Genomic DNA, 15,714 nt, shown 5'->3' on the forward strand with positions numbered 1-15,714 from the left:
CTTTCTTTGTGAAAGAGGGCAGCTCCTGCCATCCCCCTCCCCTCTGCCCTAGGGGTTGAACACCTTCTGCAGTATTTAAGACTATTCGGGGGAAATGTTGGGGTCCGGGAAAGAATCCTCATCATCGGGGACCTCAGAGTGCCTCTCTGGCGTTTGTTTCCTTTGAGCACCGAGCCGCCGCCCAGATACCCGTCCGAAGCCAAGGCCCCCGGTGCATTTTCTTGAATTGCGCTTGGAAATCTTTTCCTAGGGAGCTGACAGTCCGAGTCCTAGAGACTTCAGTGCTTTTCCTGGAACAGTCTCGTTACAAGACCGGCTATGCAGCCGGGGAACGGTGGCGACCGGAGGACCAGGACAGTGGGGGCAGGGAGAAAGGGAGTGGCCGTGTTCCCGTGGTCTCCTGGGATCCGGCGGGTCGCGGGTGAAGGAGCTGGGGGTGGAGTAGCCGGAGCGACTGGGCAGGCCAGGTCGCCGTCTGCCACCTCGGTGCGGAATCGGAGCTGGACTTGCTGAGCCCTCCTCCCCCTCCCCTTCTGCTTCCTCTCCCCTCCCCCTGGACCAGCAGCAGCGGCAGGAAGCGGAGCCCGGCTGAGCGACTCCGAGGCGAGCGGAGGAGCTGGGACATGGGGAGTCGGAGCGGACCGCGGGCCCAGGCGCCCTCCCGGGGGCCCACGAGGGGAGCGGTCCCCGGTGTTTGCTAGCGTGTGAGGCTTGGGGGAGCGGGCGCAGGGCGGCACGAGCGGAGGCGGAGGCGCGGCGCGGGCGTGGAGCACCGCTGGGGAAGCTGCGGTCTCCGGCCCTGCCCGGCTGCCTCCGCCGCGGCCGGTGGCTATGGAGCTGGCGGGCACCAGACCTGCGGCGACAGAGCATCCACGGCTCCGGCCGCCCATGTCCTGGCTGCTTCTGTTGCTGCTGCTTCTCCTGCTGTTCCTGCTGCTGCCGGGCCCAGCGGCCTCCCAGCTGCGATACTCGGTCCCGGAGGAGCAGACCCCCGGCACGCTCGTGGGCAACGTGGCTCGCGCGCTGGGGCTGGAGCTGCAGCGCTTGGGGCCCGGCTGCCTGCGCATCAACCACCTGGGTGCGCCCAGCCCGCGCTACCTGGAGCTGGACCTGTCCAGCGGGGAGCTGTTCGTCAACGAGCGCATTGACCGGGAGGCGCTGTGCGAGCAGCGGCCTCGCTGCCTGCTCAGCTTGGAAGTGTTGGCGCACAGCCCGGTGGCGGTGAGCGCCGTGGGGGTGGAGGTCCTGGACATCAACGACAACTCGCCGCGCTTCCCGCGGCCCGACTACCAGCTTCAGGTAAGCGAATCAGTGGCGCCTGGAGCGCGCTTTCACATAGAGAGCGCACAGGACCCCGACGTGGGCACCAACTCGGTGCAGACCTACGAGCTCAGCCCCAGCGAGCACTTCGAGCTGGACCTGAAACCCCTGCAGGAGAACAGTAAGGTGCTGGAGCTGGTGCTGCGGAAGGGCCTCGACCGCGAGCAGGCAGCCTTGCACCACCTGGTTCTCACGGCCGTGGACGGAGGCAGACCCGCCCGCTCGGGCACCGCGCAGATCTCTGTCCGGGTCCTGGACACGAACGACAATTCTCCCGCCTTCGACCAGTCCACCTACCGCGTCCAGCTTCGGGAGGATGCGCCCCCAGGCACCCTAGTGGTGAAGCTGAATGCCTCAGATCCCGATGAGGGCTCCAACGGGGAGCTCACGTACTCCTTGAGCAGCTACACGTCAGACCGGGAGCGGCAGCTCTTCAGCATCGACGCCCGCACGGGGGAAGTGCGGGTGAGTGGAGCGCTGGATTACGAGGAGGCCTCTTCCTACCAGATCTATGTGCAGGCAACCGACCGGGGCCCGGTGCCCATGGTGGGTCACTGCAAGGTGTTGGTGGACATCATGGACGTGAATGATAACGCCCCAGAGGTGGTGCTCACGGACCTGTACAGCCCGGTGCCGGAGGACGCGGCGCTCAACACCGTTGTGGCCCTTCTTAGTGTCAATGACCAAGACTCGGGGTCCAACCGCAAAGTGAGCCTGGGCCTGGAGGCCGCCCTGCCCTTCCGGCTGAATGGCTTCGGAAACTCCTACACGCTGGTGGTGAGTGGCCCCCTGGACAGGGAGCGGGTGGCCGCCTACAACATCACAGTGACAGCCACGGATGGGGGAGTACCAGCGCTCAGGTCCCAGCGGACACTGCAGGTTGAGATCTCCGACGTCAATGACAATCCGCCCAGCTTCCCGAAGGACTCCTACGCCATCTACATCCAGGAGAACAATTTGCCAGGGGTGTTGCTGTGCACTGTGCAGGCCACAGACCCAGATGAGAAGGAGAATGCGGAGGTGACCTACTCCCTCCTGGACAGGGAGGTTCAAGGGCTGCCTGTCACCTCTTATGTCTCCATTAACAGCGCCAGTGGCAGCCTTTATGCTGTCAACTCCTTTGATTATGAGAAGTTTCGGGAGTTCTTGGTGACCGTGGAGGCCCAGGACAAGGGGAGCCCACCCCTGAGCAGCACTGTGACCGCCAGCGTGTACGTGGTGGACGTGAACGACCATGCCCCTTACATCCTGTACCCTACCTCAACCAATTCCTCAGCAGCCATCGAAATGGTGCCTCGGACCGCTCCTGCGGGCTACCTGGTCACCAAAGTCATAGCCATGGACTCAGACTCTGGGCAAAACGCTTGGCTCTTTTACCATCTGGTCCAGACTTCTGACCTGGACCTCTTTAAAGTAGAGCTCCACACCGGAGAAATTAGGACTACCAGGAAGATAGGAGATGAGAGCGGAACCACCTTCAACCTGACCGTGGTGGTCCGAGACAATGGAGAGCCATCCCTGTCCGCCTCGGTGGCCATTACAGTAGCCGTGGTGGACAGGGTTTCCAGAATCCTCCCTGATACTCAGAGGCATGTAAGGAGTCCTCGGACCTACTCTGAAATTACCCTTTATCTGATAATAGCATTAAGCACAGTGTCTTTTATATTTCTTTTGACAATCATAGTTTTGAGCATCATCAAGTGCTACCGCTACACCGCATACGGCACCGCGTGCTGTGGAGGCTTCTGTGGAGTGCGGGAGAGGTGCCCTGCAGAGCTGTACAAACAGGCCAATAACAATATTGATGCCAGGTTCCCGCACGGCCTCAAAGTGCAGCCTCACTTCATTGAAGTGCGAGGGAACGGCTCCCTCACCAAGACCTACTGCTACAAGGCCTGTCTGACAGCGGGCTCAGGGAGTGACACTTTCATGTTTTACAACACAGGGGCGCAGACGGGCCCGGGGCCTGGGGGAGCCCATGCAGCGGCAGGTGACAGCAGGCACCTCACAGGCCAAAGTGGGCAGAGTGCCGGGAACCTGATTATTCTAAAAAATGAGGCCGTTTCTCAAAACGAGGTGAGAGAGTCGTCACGGGGTCTTCCGCAAAGTCATGCATTTTCCATCCAATATCACGTGGTTGGCTTTATGGAGGTATGAACAGTGACAAGGGTGGAGTACCTGGCGTGGTGCCGTGGTTAACGAATCTGGCTAGGAACCATGAGGTTGCGGGTTCGGTCCCTACCCTTGCTCAGTGGGTTAAGGATCCAGCGTTGCCGTGAGCTGTGGTGTACGTCGCAGACGCAGCTTGGATCCCGCGTTGCTGTGACTCTGGCGTAGGCCGGTGGCTACAGCTCCGCTTCGACCCCTAGCCTGGGAACCTCCATGTGCCCTGAGAGTGGCTCCAGAAAAGGCAAAAAGACAAAAAAAAAAAAAAAAAAAAACCCAAAAAACAAAACCATGACAAGGGTTATCTGGTAAACTGAGTGTATATAGCACCTGTAATTCTGGTCTGCTGTTTCCTCTCTAGAAGAAGAGCGCTAAAGGATTGTTTTGTTTCCTTTTTGGATGTATGAAGACCTGACCATAGAATTGTTTGAGAAATGAGCCTTCATCTTAAATTAAATATGTGCTATTAAAGCACAGCTCTGCAGAGAACTCTCTGTAGAGAAACATGGGCTGAGAATAAGATGAAATCCTTGCGGAGTGCTGTGTTTTTAGAAGAAGCTGTGGTGGTCACCCCTGTATGCTTGCCCTGTTCATTCCTTGGGCTAGCTGCAGTGCCGAGTATCCAGTTAATACTGCTGGTAATTGCACTGAACTAATGTGAGAGGATCTTCTAGGAACTCGTGTCAGAGGTGATGAAGCCACAGAATGTGGGTCTCACCCTGAAGACAGTGTTTGCTTTGGCCGTTGGCCGTGGGAACGCCTCTGGAGGGGCAGGCAGAGAACCAAGAGCCAGTTTGTCTGGTTGGGCCAGGTAGATGTCAGAACAAGTGGATTCGGGGTGTAGGGGGAGGGCGAAGGCCAGGACAAGGGACTGGAGAGAAGGAAAAGGGGGCGCGAACTCTCTCACTGGGCTCCTTTCTTGCCGCAGGGTGAATGCACGGTAAGAGGATTTCCTTGCATTTAGCTCGAATGTAATCTTCTGACATCCGGCTGACCATTCCTAAGGTGTCGCTGAGATGGGACGCAGCCCCTTCACACCCCTCGTGTCTTTAAGTTAAATGACAGCACTTTAAATAACACTTCAGCATAGTCCAAAGCACATGTTCCTTTTCTGGCTCTCGCTACAAAAGCCTCAGGAAGCGGATGGCTTACTGTACTCGTGTTAAGACAGGTGTTAGTAAATACTCTGGTTTTAAGTTCTAAGTAGGCCTAAGGCTTGCTTGCTCATTATATAAGGATGTATAGAAATTGTCCGGCGGTGCATGTGTTTGTGTGGTGTGTTTGTCTCCACATGCAGGCTTGAAATCGTAGAGTTCTGCTTTGTGATACTTGAAACTTGGACTTCAGAAGCCAAAACTTTGTCCCATCACTAGTGATGAACTGTTTCTTCCCAAACAACTACCTTGTAGCCAGGATTTTTAGAGGTGCTACAACACGAATGGGCGGTATTTGTCCCTCCTATGTTTTTGTAACATATTTTCATTGACACATTGCTGTCTTTTTACTAATGTGCACAGTTTCATATTCTAAACTCAGGCTCATCTTTAGGAAATTAATGGATAGGCACAAGAAAAAAACAAAGATGGACTGGGAGAATTTCCCATGTCCATGGCAGGTAGATTTATCAGAAGAGCCTGGTGTTAGTTAATGCTGAGCAGCCATGGGAGACAGATTGCAGATTGAGAAAATCCAGGAGTTTTTAGAATTCTTTAGATCATCGCTTTTGAAAGCATGTACAAGAGCTTAATTTTGACTAGAGCTGCTGTGGACATTTGCTGAACAAATTCCTGTGAAGTTCTTTTGGAGTCTGGTGTGGGCTGCAGGTGCTGAAGAGGCACAGAGAGCAGGCCGGGCAAGCTGGGCCACCAGCTGTGAGCCGGAAGCTCGGGGGGAGGACATTCTGACCCTTCCTCTCCTGGCTCAAAGCTTGGGGCTGTTTGATCCATGAACTATTTCTGTCTTACACTGACCCTGTGTGTTAATATGTGCTTCGGTTTGCAAATCTCTAATCTAGGGAGAAATTATGCAGGAAAGTACTTGCTCTTGTAGGATTTTGCCAGGAGACTATTTGAAATAGTGCCAGTAGACAGAAAGCCCTGTGTTTACATTTCTTTTGACATGGGATGCCCAAGCATTTAGGCTACCCCTGGTTCACCTAGTAGCATCACTTAACTGCTCTGGAAAGAGAGGCATTCTTGGCAGAGAAGCAGGTCACCAATGGGAGGATCCGGAAATACAAACATTACTGGCAAGCTAGCATAGTTTTGTTTATTGGTTTCACCATTGGAAAGAGCTGTGAAGATCTTTTATCTTTGTCCTTTCTCTCATTGCTCTCTTGCTGCTTATTCCGCATCAGCATTTAACACCAGACGCATCTTCTGGTGGGTTTTACCCCCAGTGCGTTTATTTCATGAGCCACTTGCGTGGTGAGATTTTGAAGCAATTCTTTAGCAGTGGGGCAGAATTTCTCCCTTGGAGAGCTCTGCAAACCCAGCTTTGAATGTGGTTGGCACCCTCTTCAGAATTTCCAAGAAAAAGAACCAATTGGTTCCAAGAAAAGGAACCAATTCTGTGCATTTGTGGTCCTGTGACTGCTGGCGCATCCCTCGGAGTCTCAGGGCTGATTTGTCCAGCTGTGCCTCAGTGGGACCAGTTGACACAAGGTGTGGAAATCCCAAAAGAAGAGCAGAAATGAGTTGTTTAATTCACTTTCATTTATTTTAAAGCAATTCGTAGTTACCAAATCTTGTGTTACTTTTGTAACCACGTGTACATACTCACTCTAATTCTTGAGGTAGTCACCTGGGAGGGTTCGTCCTTCTTTTAGCGGCACCTCATTTATGTCCCCCAGGTCTGACTTTTCTGGCGGCTAACTGACTCTGTCCAGGATCAGAATTTATGCTTAAAGTGCCATTGTAGAATTTATTTAAAAGAAAACTGCACTGGAGTGCCCATCATGGCACATCGGGAACAAAATGAACCAAAAAAACCCCCCAAAAAACCCCAAAACAAACAAACAAACAAAAAAACCAAACCAAAACAAAACAAAGACAAAAAAAAACCAAACTGCACAGTGGTCAGAATAGACAAAGAAATTGTATCTGAACTTCTCTTTCAGTGTTACATCCTCTGATGGTCACTTTTGAATGGGTGGGGTGGTTTTGTGTTCCCATTTCCACATTGGCTATAGGCCTTTTCAGAGAAAAGGTTTGTTTTATTTGCTCTGAGAATACCGTAATTTCTTCAAATTACCCCCTTCGTCTCCTCTTCTAAGATCTGCTGAGCCAGATGGAATTATGGCTGAGCTGCCCTCTCTCTCTTTGTCTTGCACATACTCTGACTCATGAAGAAATCTATTTTTCGTAGCTTGAATGTCATTGGCTTACCCTTTCGTCTGACCCAGGAGTGAGCCCTCACATGGGCATCTGGTCTAACTCAGAACACTCCACAGGGACACAGCCTGGCATGTTATAAATTGTCTCTTGGCATGCTGTCTGCTCGACACAATAGCAGGCTCTCTTCTGGGTACTTGCCTTGGTCGGCCACCATTTTTTGCTCCCATTGAGAGGTCAGGAGGATGTCAGGTTGCAGGTGTCTGAGGAAGCTTTACAGGTGTCTTCAAATGTGACGTTTGCAGGACTTCACTGGGCCCCACGTTCCTGTGCGTGTTACAGTATGAATATAAATTGAGCTTATCCAGGTGATAATACTTTGAGTATTATAATCTGTAATCAGAATTCCCCAAATCAAAGGGCAAAAGGATTCCATAGCAGCATTTTAAATCTGCCCGCCTGGAGTTCCCTTGTACCACAGCAGAAACGAATCCGACTAGGAACCATGAGGTTTCGGGTTGTGGGTTCGATCCCTGGCCTTGCTCAGTGGATTAAGGATCCAGTGTTGCTGTGAGTTGTGGTGTAGGTTGCACACAGGGCTTGGATCTGGCATTGCTGTGGCTGTGGTGTAGGCTGGCGGCTAACAGCTCAGATTGGACCCCTAGCCTGGGAACCTCCATATGCTGCTGGTACAGCCCTAAAAAGCAACAAACAAACAAATAAATAAATGAATAAATCTGCTTGCCTAAAAATTACACGTTTTTTTCCGTTCAAGAATTCGAACTTGACAAATGCAAAATCTCCAGCATTGCAAAATTGAAGAAAAATATTAATTCCTTGATACATAAGCAACATCAGTTCCTTTCTGGCCTTGCAGAGTGAGAGCTCTGGGCTCCAGGGAAGTGAAACTATGGGCATGGAAGTAACTGCTGCGCTAGCAGCCTGTGCCTCCTGAATTAAGCAAAGTTAGCATTTTCTGTTGTACTGGAACCCATTAGGTCTGTTTTAAAGTTCTGTCTATTTTATTTTCCTGCTCTGTGGGTTGGGTTTTAAGTGACTGTTTTTAGAAGTAAGTAATCACCTAGAATTCTCATATTTATCATCTTTTCATTTTGATTTACTAGAGGACAAATATGTAACATAACAATGATTTTTTTTTTTTTTCTGGCATTGCTCACAGCATACAGAAGTTCCCAGGCCAGGGACTGAACTCATGCCACAGCCGTGACAACCCCAGATCCTTAACCACTAGGCCACCAGGGAACTCTGACACTGGGTACTTTTAACCTACTTTCAAATCTGTCTTGGAAGAGGTGATTCACCCTTCTGTAGCTCAAATATTCTACAGTATAAATAATACCATTACAGGATAAATTAAATCTTTGCTATAATTTTGATAGAAACATAAATGGATTCTTGTTTTTCAATGATACGACATTAGGAGTTCCCTTCGTGGCTCAGTGGTTAACAATCCCAACTAGGATCCATGAGGATTTGGGTTCAATCCCTGGCCTCGCTCAGTGGGGTAAGAATCCGGCATTGCTGTGAGCTGTGGTGTAGGTCGCAGACGTGTCTCGGATCCTGCGTTGCTGTGGCAAAGGCCGGTGGCTTCAGCTCCAATTCAATCCCTAGCCTGGGAATCTCCATATGCCGTGGGTGTGGCCCCAAAAAGACAGCTCCCCCAAAAGAAAGCCCCTAAAAATTTTTTTAAAAACCCACTGAATACCCGATCCTGCTAGCTGCTGCTGCTGCTGCTGCTGCTTCTTCTTCTTCTTTTTTTTTTTTTTTTGGTCTTTTTAGGGCTGCACTTTCAGCATATGGAGGTTCCTAGGCTAGGGTTTGAATCCTAGCTATAGGTGCTGAACGATGCCACAACCACAGTAACTCCAGATCCAAGCCACATCTGTGACCTCCACCACGGCTCACGGCAACGCTGGATCCTTAACCCACTGAGCGAGACCAGGGATTGAACCTGCATCCTCATGGATACTAATCAGATTCATTCCTGCTGAGCCAAGATAGGAACTCCCTGCTCTTGCTAGCTTCTGAGGCTATAGCTAAATCTTATGAATATCTGAGGATGTTAATATGTGTCGTGAACAAAGAGATGATTCCTTTCATGGAGTTCGTGATCTAACAGAGGAAGTGTTAGAATAAATGCAGTAACGTATATAAAGCGCTTATCCCACTGCCTTGTAGTCTGTGGATACATAAGACTTGTTATTTTCTTCTGTACGTTTTCCCTACCTCATCTTACTGTCATAAGATGTCTCTTAACTGTGATTGTGGCAAATGAATCTCCGAAGCATCTTGTTGCTGAGCAGCATATGACAAATCAAATGTGGTGTCGAGGAAGTGAGGCTATGTCATGAACTGAGTTTCCTGGTCAGTCCTGTGAAAACTGTGCCTTTCAGAAAAATGAGGTTGGTGATTTCATTACAAAGTTGCAGTAATTTTCATCATGAATGTTACCGGGTCATAGAAAAATTGGCAGCATTTGCTCAGCAGATGTCAGAGTCTTTCTCGAAGGAAGGTTCACGGCTGATAAGCTGACACTAGTCAGGGGAAAGCTGGTGACACGACAGTTAATAAAAGATGTTTGAGTCATATGTTCAGGTTTACCACATGGTTTGCAAATATTTTCTCCTTTGCCCCCTCTACCACTGCCGATAGAAAATGGGAACCCCTTCATTTCATCTGTAGATCGTTTTATGCTACGTTATAAGGAACAGCAGTAGCATTTCGTGAACTGGAAAACCAAGGATGAAACACTTTGTATGTTCATATCTTGCCAACAGAATGGAAGAGACCAGAGAGTTAGTGTGGAAGGACACTTAGGGTAAAGCATCCTAGAGATGTAGCTTTTCCTGGGCCTTGACTTTGGCTTGACATCTTCGAATGTCATGTAACGATCCCAAAGTCTCTGCAAGGTGAGATGCCCATCCCTTCTTCTTGGGGTATTGGAAAGAAATAGGTTGATGAAATACTGTGCATCCATTGAAAGAACTATAAGAATGATAGGAGCAAGACATAGTGACTTTTTTGGAAAAAGCTTATTGGCATTTCTATGGCATTGTGTCTTCCAGATATAATTACAAGCCAGAAGAAAATACAGAATACAACCTCCATCTCTTCATCTTTTCACTCAAAGAGACCTCAGCATTCAGTGACAGGGCCGCTTTAATCTCTGCCCATGAAAACACATTGAAAGGAACATCTGTCCCAGATTTTTCCTAACAATTTCTTTGCTAATTGATACACGATAGTGACGGTGATTGATTTTGGTCCCCAGTGATTCCCGAGTAGCTTCTACTCAGCATATAATTTCCAGAAAGGTCTTGAGGTGCCCCCATTGTCCTCGGCGCCCCCCTCCACTTTGAATTGACAGTGTGTAGACACAGGGCAATGCATCTTTGCTGCACACAGGTGGTGCAGAGTGAGTCAGGTTCTCCTTAGGTTTCAGCTGCTCCCTGTTCAGCAGAGCTTAGCAAACAGTAATTGAATGAGAAGGCGAAGCACTCAGAGGAGCCGGAAACAAGTACAATTTGATGAAAGGGATTATGTAGCAAAACAAGGTCAGACTCCATCCACCGTGGTTTGTTTTCCTCTCCCTTGTATATTCCTCTTCAGTCAGCAGAAGGGGCGGTTATCAGTGGCTGGCATTGTGACTGGGCACATCCATCTGGGGTCGAACATGCTGCAGTCTGCACAGCCAGCCTCGGATTGCAGTGCTCTGCAGTCCGGCCAGGGCAGCAGAACTCGTGTAGTCATGGACTCTGTCATAGGTAGATGACCAATTGGGGGTATTTTCCTAACGGGGCATCTGAGGGCAAAAACAGCGAACGTTTTCTCGTTTCAGAACAGACTCTCCTTCCCCTAGTGCTGCTTTAGGATCGTAGACCTGGTTTGGCTTTTTTAAAATTGAAGTATAGTTGACTTACACTCTTTGTGTTAGTTTCAGGTATACAGTGATTCAGTTATAGATATACATGTGCATTCTTTTTTTTTCCGTTAAAGGTTATTGCAAGGTATTGAATTTAGTTTCCTGTGCCAAATAGTAGGTCCTTGTGTATTAGTTGTATGTATAGGAGTGTGTGCCTGTTAATACATAGACCTGTTTTGAGTCAGGCAAAGCCACACCTGGTCCTCACAGCATCAGTAAATCTGATTTCCCATGGTATTTAATCTGTACACAGACCCTGAGGAGCTCGCCTAATTTTCTCCTAAGCTGCTGTATGTGTGAATATCATCTTAGGCTTGCACATGAAATGGCTTCTTCGATGCTTTTAATAGATGATGCATAGAGATATTTAAGAACCAGCTCATCACCGAACAGCATCACTGGGAGAGCATGGTTTTGCCTTATTAACGAAAACTCCCTTTGTGATTTTGCAGCCACGGCAGCCCAACCCTGACTGGCGTTACTCTGCCTCCCTGAGAGCAGGAATGCACAGGTATGTCTTTCCTTCCTCCTTTCGCTCAGAAGTAACTGTATGACTCAGATAAACGCTGTCTTCATAGGCCGGAAGCAGCTGTCAAAACCGAGCAGCTTAGCTACTTTGCCAGGGGAATGCAATTATTTTTGTCTCGGTGTCTGTTCCTTGAAACATTGGAAGTGGTCAGTGCCAAATGCTTATCAAGTGCTGGCGAGTAAGAGTCCCCTGTAAAATCAGAGTCGGACTGCTGTGTACTCGTTCCCATTAAAATTCCTATAAGGAAATAGTTTCAAGTTCTTTCATCCCTTCTCATCTATACTTTCTGTCCTTTCCTTAAAATTACAATTAATACTGATGCTTTGGGACTTGAGTACATTGTGTAATATACCTTGGTTTTCCATCAGACATTGATGGTTATATCCTATTAACCACAATCATTGTTATTCTCGTTCACGTTTGCCCCTAGTAAGTCTTCTCATCTTTCCCATCTTGTTGCTGTCTTATTGCCCTTGATGGCATGGGCTTTTCAGAGGATGAGCCATGTGAAGGGCCTTTCTTGACTTTCTGGAGACCAAATCTAGCTTACTTTTAAACTAACCTAGAGTAATAGCATTACTCCAAGACTCAGATTAAATATAATTTTGCTTTCTCTGCTTTGTCTCTTTGACAGTAATTGATTACTCTTGTTCCCAAAGCTGCTATATAGTATTCATGCTAGGGGGCCAAGTAAAAGATTCATTATTTGAGTGTCTCTGGGAAACCAAATGGAGAGAGCCAAGAAACTAATGAACACTACCACCCAAAGAATTTAGTTTTGCTGAGGAAGTAAACTTCAGACTTAAGCCCCTCAAAGTATCTGGGCAGCTCTTGAGTAGATCGTCACCAAACCTAGATCAGTTTCTTTTAAAAAAAATTTTTTTATGCAAGTGTAGTTGATTCACAGCGATGTGTTAATTTCTGCTGTATGGCAAAGTGACTCAGTTATACATACATATGTGTGTGTGTGTGTGTATATATATATTCTTTTGCATATTCTTCTCTGCTATGGTTTATCATAGGATACTGACTAGTTCTCTGTGCTAAACAACGGGGTTTTGCTGCTTATCCATCCTATATTCAATAGTTTACCACTGCTAATCTCAAACTCCCAACTTTGCCCCCCCCCACTCCCCTCTGCCTTTGCAACCACCTAGATGAGTTTCTAAAGAGAGTTTACAAAGTATGTGTTGAGTTAATGCAAAACTAGTTCTTGTCCAGTAAGTGCATTAAATTAAAAGAAGTCAACACATTCCCAAGCATTACATTACAGACGGAGCAGAAATCATTATAATGGGTCCTCTTTCTGAACAAAATGCAATCAGTAAAGACTAAAGATTGGTATTTGGCTTGGGCGACACATCACATTGGAATCTGGTCATAACTTTAGGCCAGAAACATTCATGCAGATGTCAGAATACTAGGTATCAGCAAGATTCTTTCTGTTTGTTAGAAACCAGCTTATGCTTTTGCCTGCATCTGAGCTGTTGCAGTGAACGTATAAGAGGACAAAATACAGTTCGCGATAGCAACTCTTTATCTCTCAGTTGAATTAGTGTTTTACTTGAAAAATACCAAAGCGGTAAGATGCAGCTTTAAAACTGCATAAAAATAAAATGCTAAAATTGGAGTTCCCTCGTGGCACAGTGGGTTATGGATCCAGTGTTGTCACTGCTGTGGCTCGGGTTATAGCGGTGGTGTGGGTTCAATCCCTGGCACAGGAACTTCTGCATGCCATGGGTGCAGCCAAAAAATATTTTAAAAAATGATAAAATATATCACTTCCTTATTCCATTTTCAATGAAAAAAAAACCCCACATGGTTTAATTCAGGTTTCAATTACAATGTTATGAGATTCAAGTAGGATAAGAAATGAAATAAGAATTGAGCTAAATGTGATTTATTCCTCATAATGTAGTACATTGAGCATACGTTAAAGCTAGGAATTAAATACTGCTCATCTTTTTTTTTTTTTTTCACACACACATATGCTTGACTTCTTGGCCTTTCCAGCCTGAGGCATCATGTGCCTATTTCTTTGAAAATTTTACTTTGAGCAGAGCTAGTCCCAGAGTCGTTTTTTCTTCAGAGTGAATCTTATTGAACCCACACAATGTTCTGGTAGGATCCAGAAACACCTGAAGGATATTAATATTTGGAAAAAAGAGAAGATTCTAGGATGTAGATAAAGGGGGGAATAGCAACAGAGCAGAACTTAATGAGAGAATTTCCACTCGATATCTTATTTGAAGTCAGGGAGTAAGAGAATATTGAATTGAGAGCTGGCCTGCCCCACAGTATCTCCAGCTCACCTGCTCTGTTGCCTCCCATGGCCCCGTTAGGCGATGGTACTCTAAGTTTTCTTTTGGTAACTTAATTTGCAAGATGAGCCAGGGTCTCGTTTCAGAGTCCTCCAACTTTGGTGAGGGTTTTCTTTAATGCTGTTTCTTCTGAGGGGCCCACCTGTTCCTTTCTGTATTCACTCATCCAGCAATTATTTGAGGGTCTAACAGGAGCTAATGTCACACATACATGAATGGGAAGAAACTGATGAAATGAACATGACGTCCTCTGTGCCCTTGAACGGCTTATGTTCTATCTCTACCTGCCTCTGAGGATCTCGCAGTTTACGTCTCTCTCTCCCTGCAGTATTTCATGCTGCGTGAATCTGTTCTGACCTGGAGTCTAGGAGTGGTGGTGATACACTTCCTCTGTCTCCGGAAATGTAGGGTGGGTCAGCCATGAGGAGAAGATGCAGAAGGAATAAAAAAGACAATTAAGAAGTAACTGAGGAGTTCCCGTCGTGGCGCAGTGGTTAACGAATCCGACTAGGAACCATGAGGTTGCGGGTTCGATCCCTGGCCTCGCTCAGTGGGTTAAGGATCCCGCATTGCCGTGAGCGGTGGTGTAGGTTGCAGACGCGGCTCGGATCCCATGTTGCTGTGGCTTGTGGTGTAGGCCAGCAGCTGTAGCTCCAGTTGGACCCCTAGCCTAGGAACCTCCATATGTCATGGGTGTGGCCCTAAGAAGACAGAAGACAAAAAAAAAAAAAAAAAGAGTGCTTAAAAAAAAATTAACCGAGCCAGACTGGAATGATATTACCATTATTAGCAAATAATGTTCATGTTTCCCTCTTTCCTGTAGAGAACCCAGAAATAAGAGAAGCAGCAAGAGAGGCCTGGGGCTTTTGAGAACAAATGCTCCTCATGTGCTTCAGCATTAAGTTGATAAAATGGTGTTAGCCCTCTTACCGGCTTCCTGTCAGATTTAGTGAACACCACATGGCATTAATGAAAACCAGAATTGCTGTAAAGATAAAACATGTTTCTTGCCTGCATGGCATGGCAGGCAGTAAGTCAGCAATGCTTTTGCAGCTTATGCAGGGTGACTGCTCAGCAGTAATCGCTGCAGTTCAAGCATGAGCAGAAAGCATTAGCTGCGGCCCCACCTCCAGAGATGAAAGCACTTTCTGAGAGTGGATGGGGCGCTGGAAAGATGTGCATGGCCTAACCATTACTTGGGTCTCTGTGTTTACTCAGCTCTGTGCACCTGGAGGAGGCTGGCATTCTACGGGCTGGTCCAGGAGGGCCTGATCAGCAGTGGCCGACGGTATCGAGTGCGACACCAGGTAAAGACACTAGAGCCTCTCCTTTCTTGCTTGGGTTCTGGAAAGCCATCAGATCTTCTGTTTTCCGAGACCAGGAATGTTAATGGCTCTCTTTTCATTCTTTCTTCTTTTCTTTACACGTGTGACTTCCATGCATCCGTGATTATTTTGTTTTCTACTTAGTGTTACTTCAAGAATGGAAAGCAGATAGGGTGTGTGTGTGTGTGTGTCAAGTTCTTTTCTAAAACAACTGGGGACTTTTCAAATGCTTAGGCTCTCCAAGCCACACAGAGAAGATCTGGTGGCCTCAGGCACAGAGACCTTTTGGTTAAAGACAGTGGAAACCCACTCAAAGTAGTAAGCAAAAGGGAGATGGATAGATTGACTAATAGAACAGCGGGATGGAGCTTCTCATGGAAGTGGAAAGTTGGCAGAACCGGCGTCCCACGCTCTTTGATTTCAAGTCACAGTCAGGCCTCCTTCTCCCCCCACACCCACATCCTGCTGCAGGCTGACACTGCTTTAGTGATTGGGCGCGAATACGGAAAGGAAGAAACGATGAGTTTTAACAAGACTCGCCCAGCCCTTGGCCTCTTGACTCAGCCTGGCAGATTCTCTTTCCTGCACGTCTGAAGTAGGAATCAGTTCCCATTGGTCCTCTGAGCTAAGACACTGTGAGCCTGGTCGCATTTGACACGCATGTTGCCTAAGCGCCTCGTTTTCCTTATGCTCGCCCAGTCACTCCAGCGGGGTCATGTACTACAAGCACGGCTTTGGAGGCCCATTCCTGTGGCAGTTTTCAGAAAGGAAGGATTGT

At 47.9% G+C, this 15,714-nt stretch overlaps 1 protein-coding gene across 1 annotated transcript in view; it reads left to right on the forward strand.

The window, feature by feature from the left end:
- The window catches only part of LOC125124739 (protocadherin alpha-13-like), a 143,123-nt gene that overhangs the window by 98,255 nt on the left and 29,154 nt on the right, over positions 1-15,714 (forward strand). The window contains 2 exon segments of the mRNA XM_047774758.1: positions 11,214-11,272; positions 14,830-14,918. Coding sequence (XP_047630714.1) covers positions 11,214-11,272; positions 14,830-14,918 — 148 coding nt within the window.

Source organism: Phacochoerus africanus, chromosome 4 (assembly GCF_016906955.1).
Source record: "Phacochoerus africanus isolate WHEZ1 chromosome 4, ROS_Pafr_v1, whole genome shotgun sequence".
In the NCBI taxonomy this organism is placed as follows: Eukaryota; Metazoa; Chordata; class Mammalia; order Artiodactyla; family Suidae; genus Phacochoerus; species Phacochoerus africanus.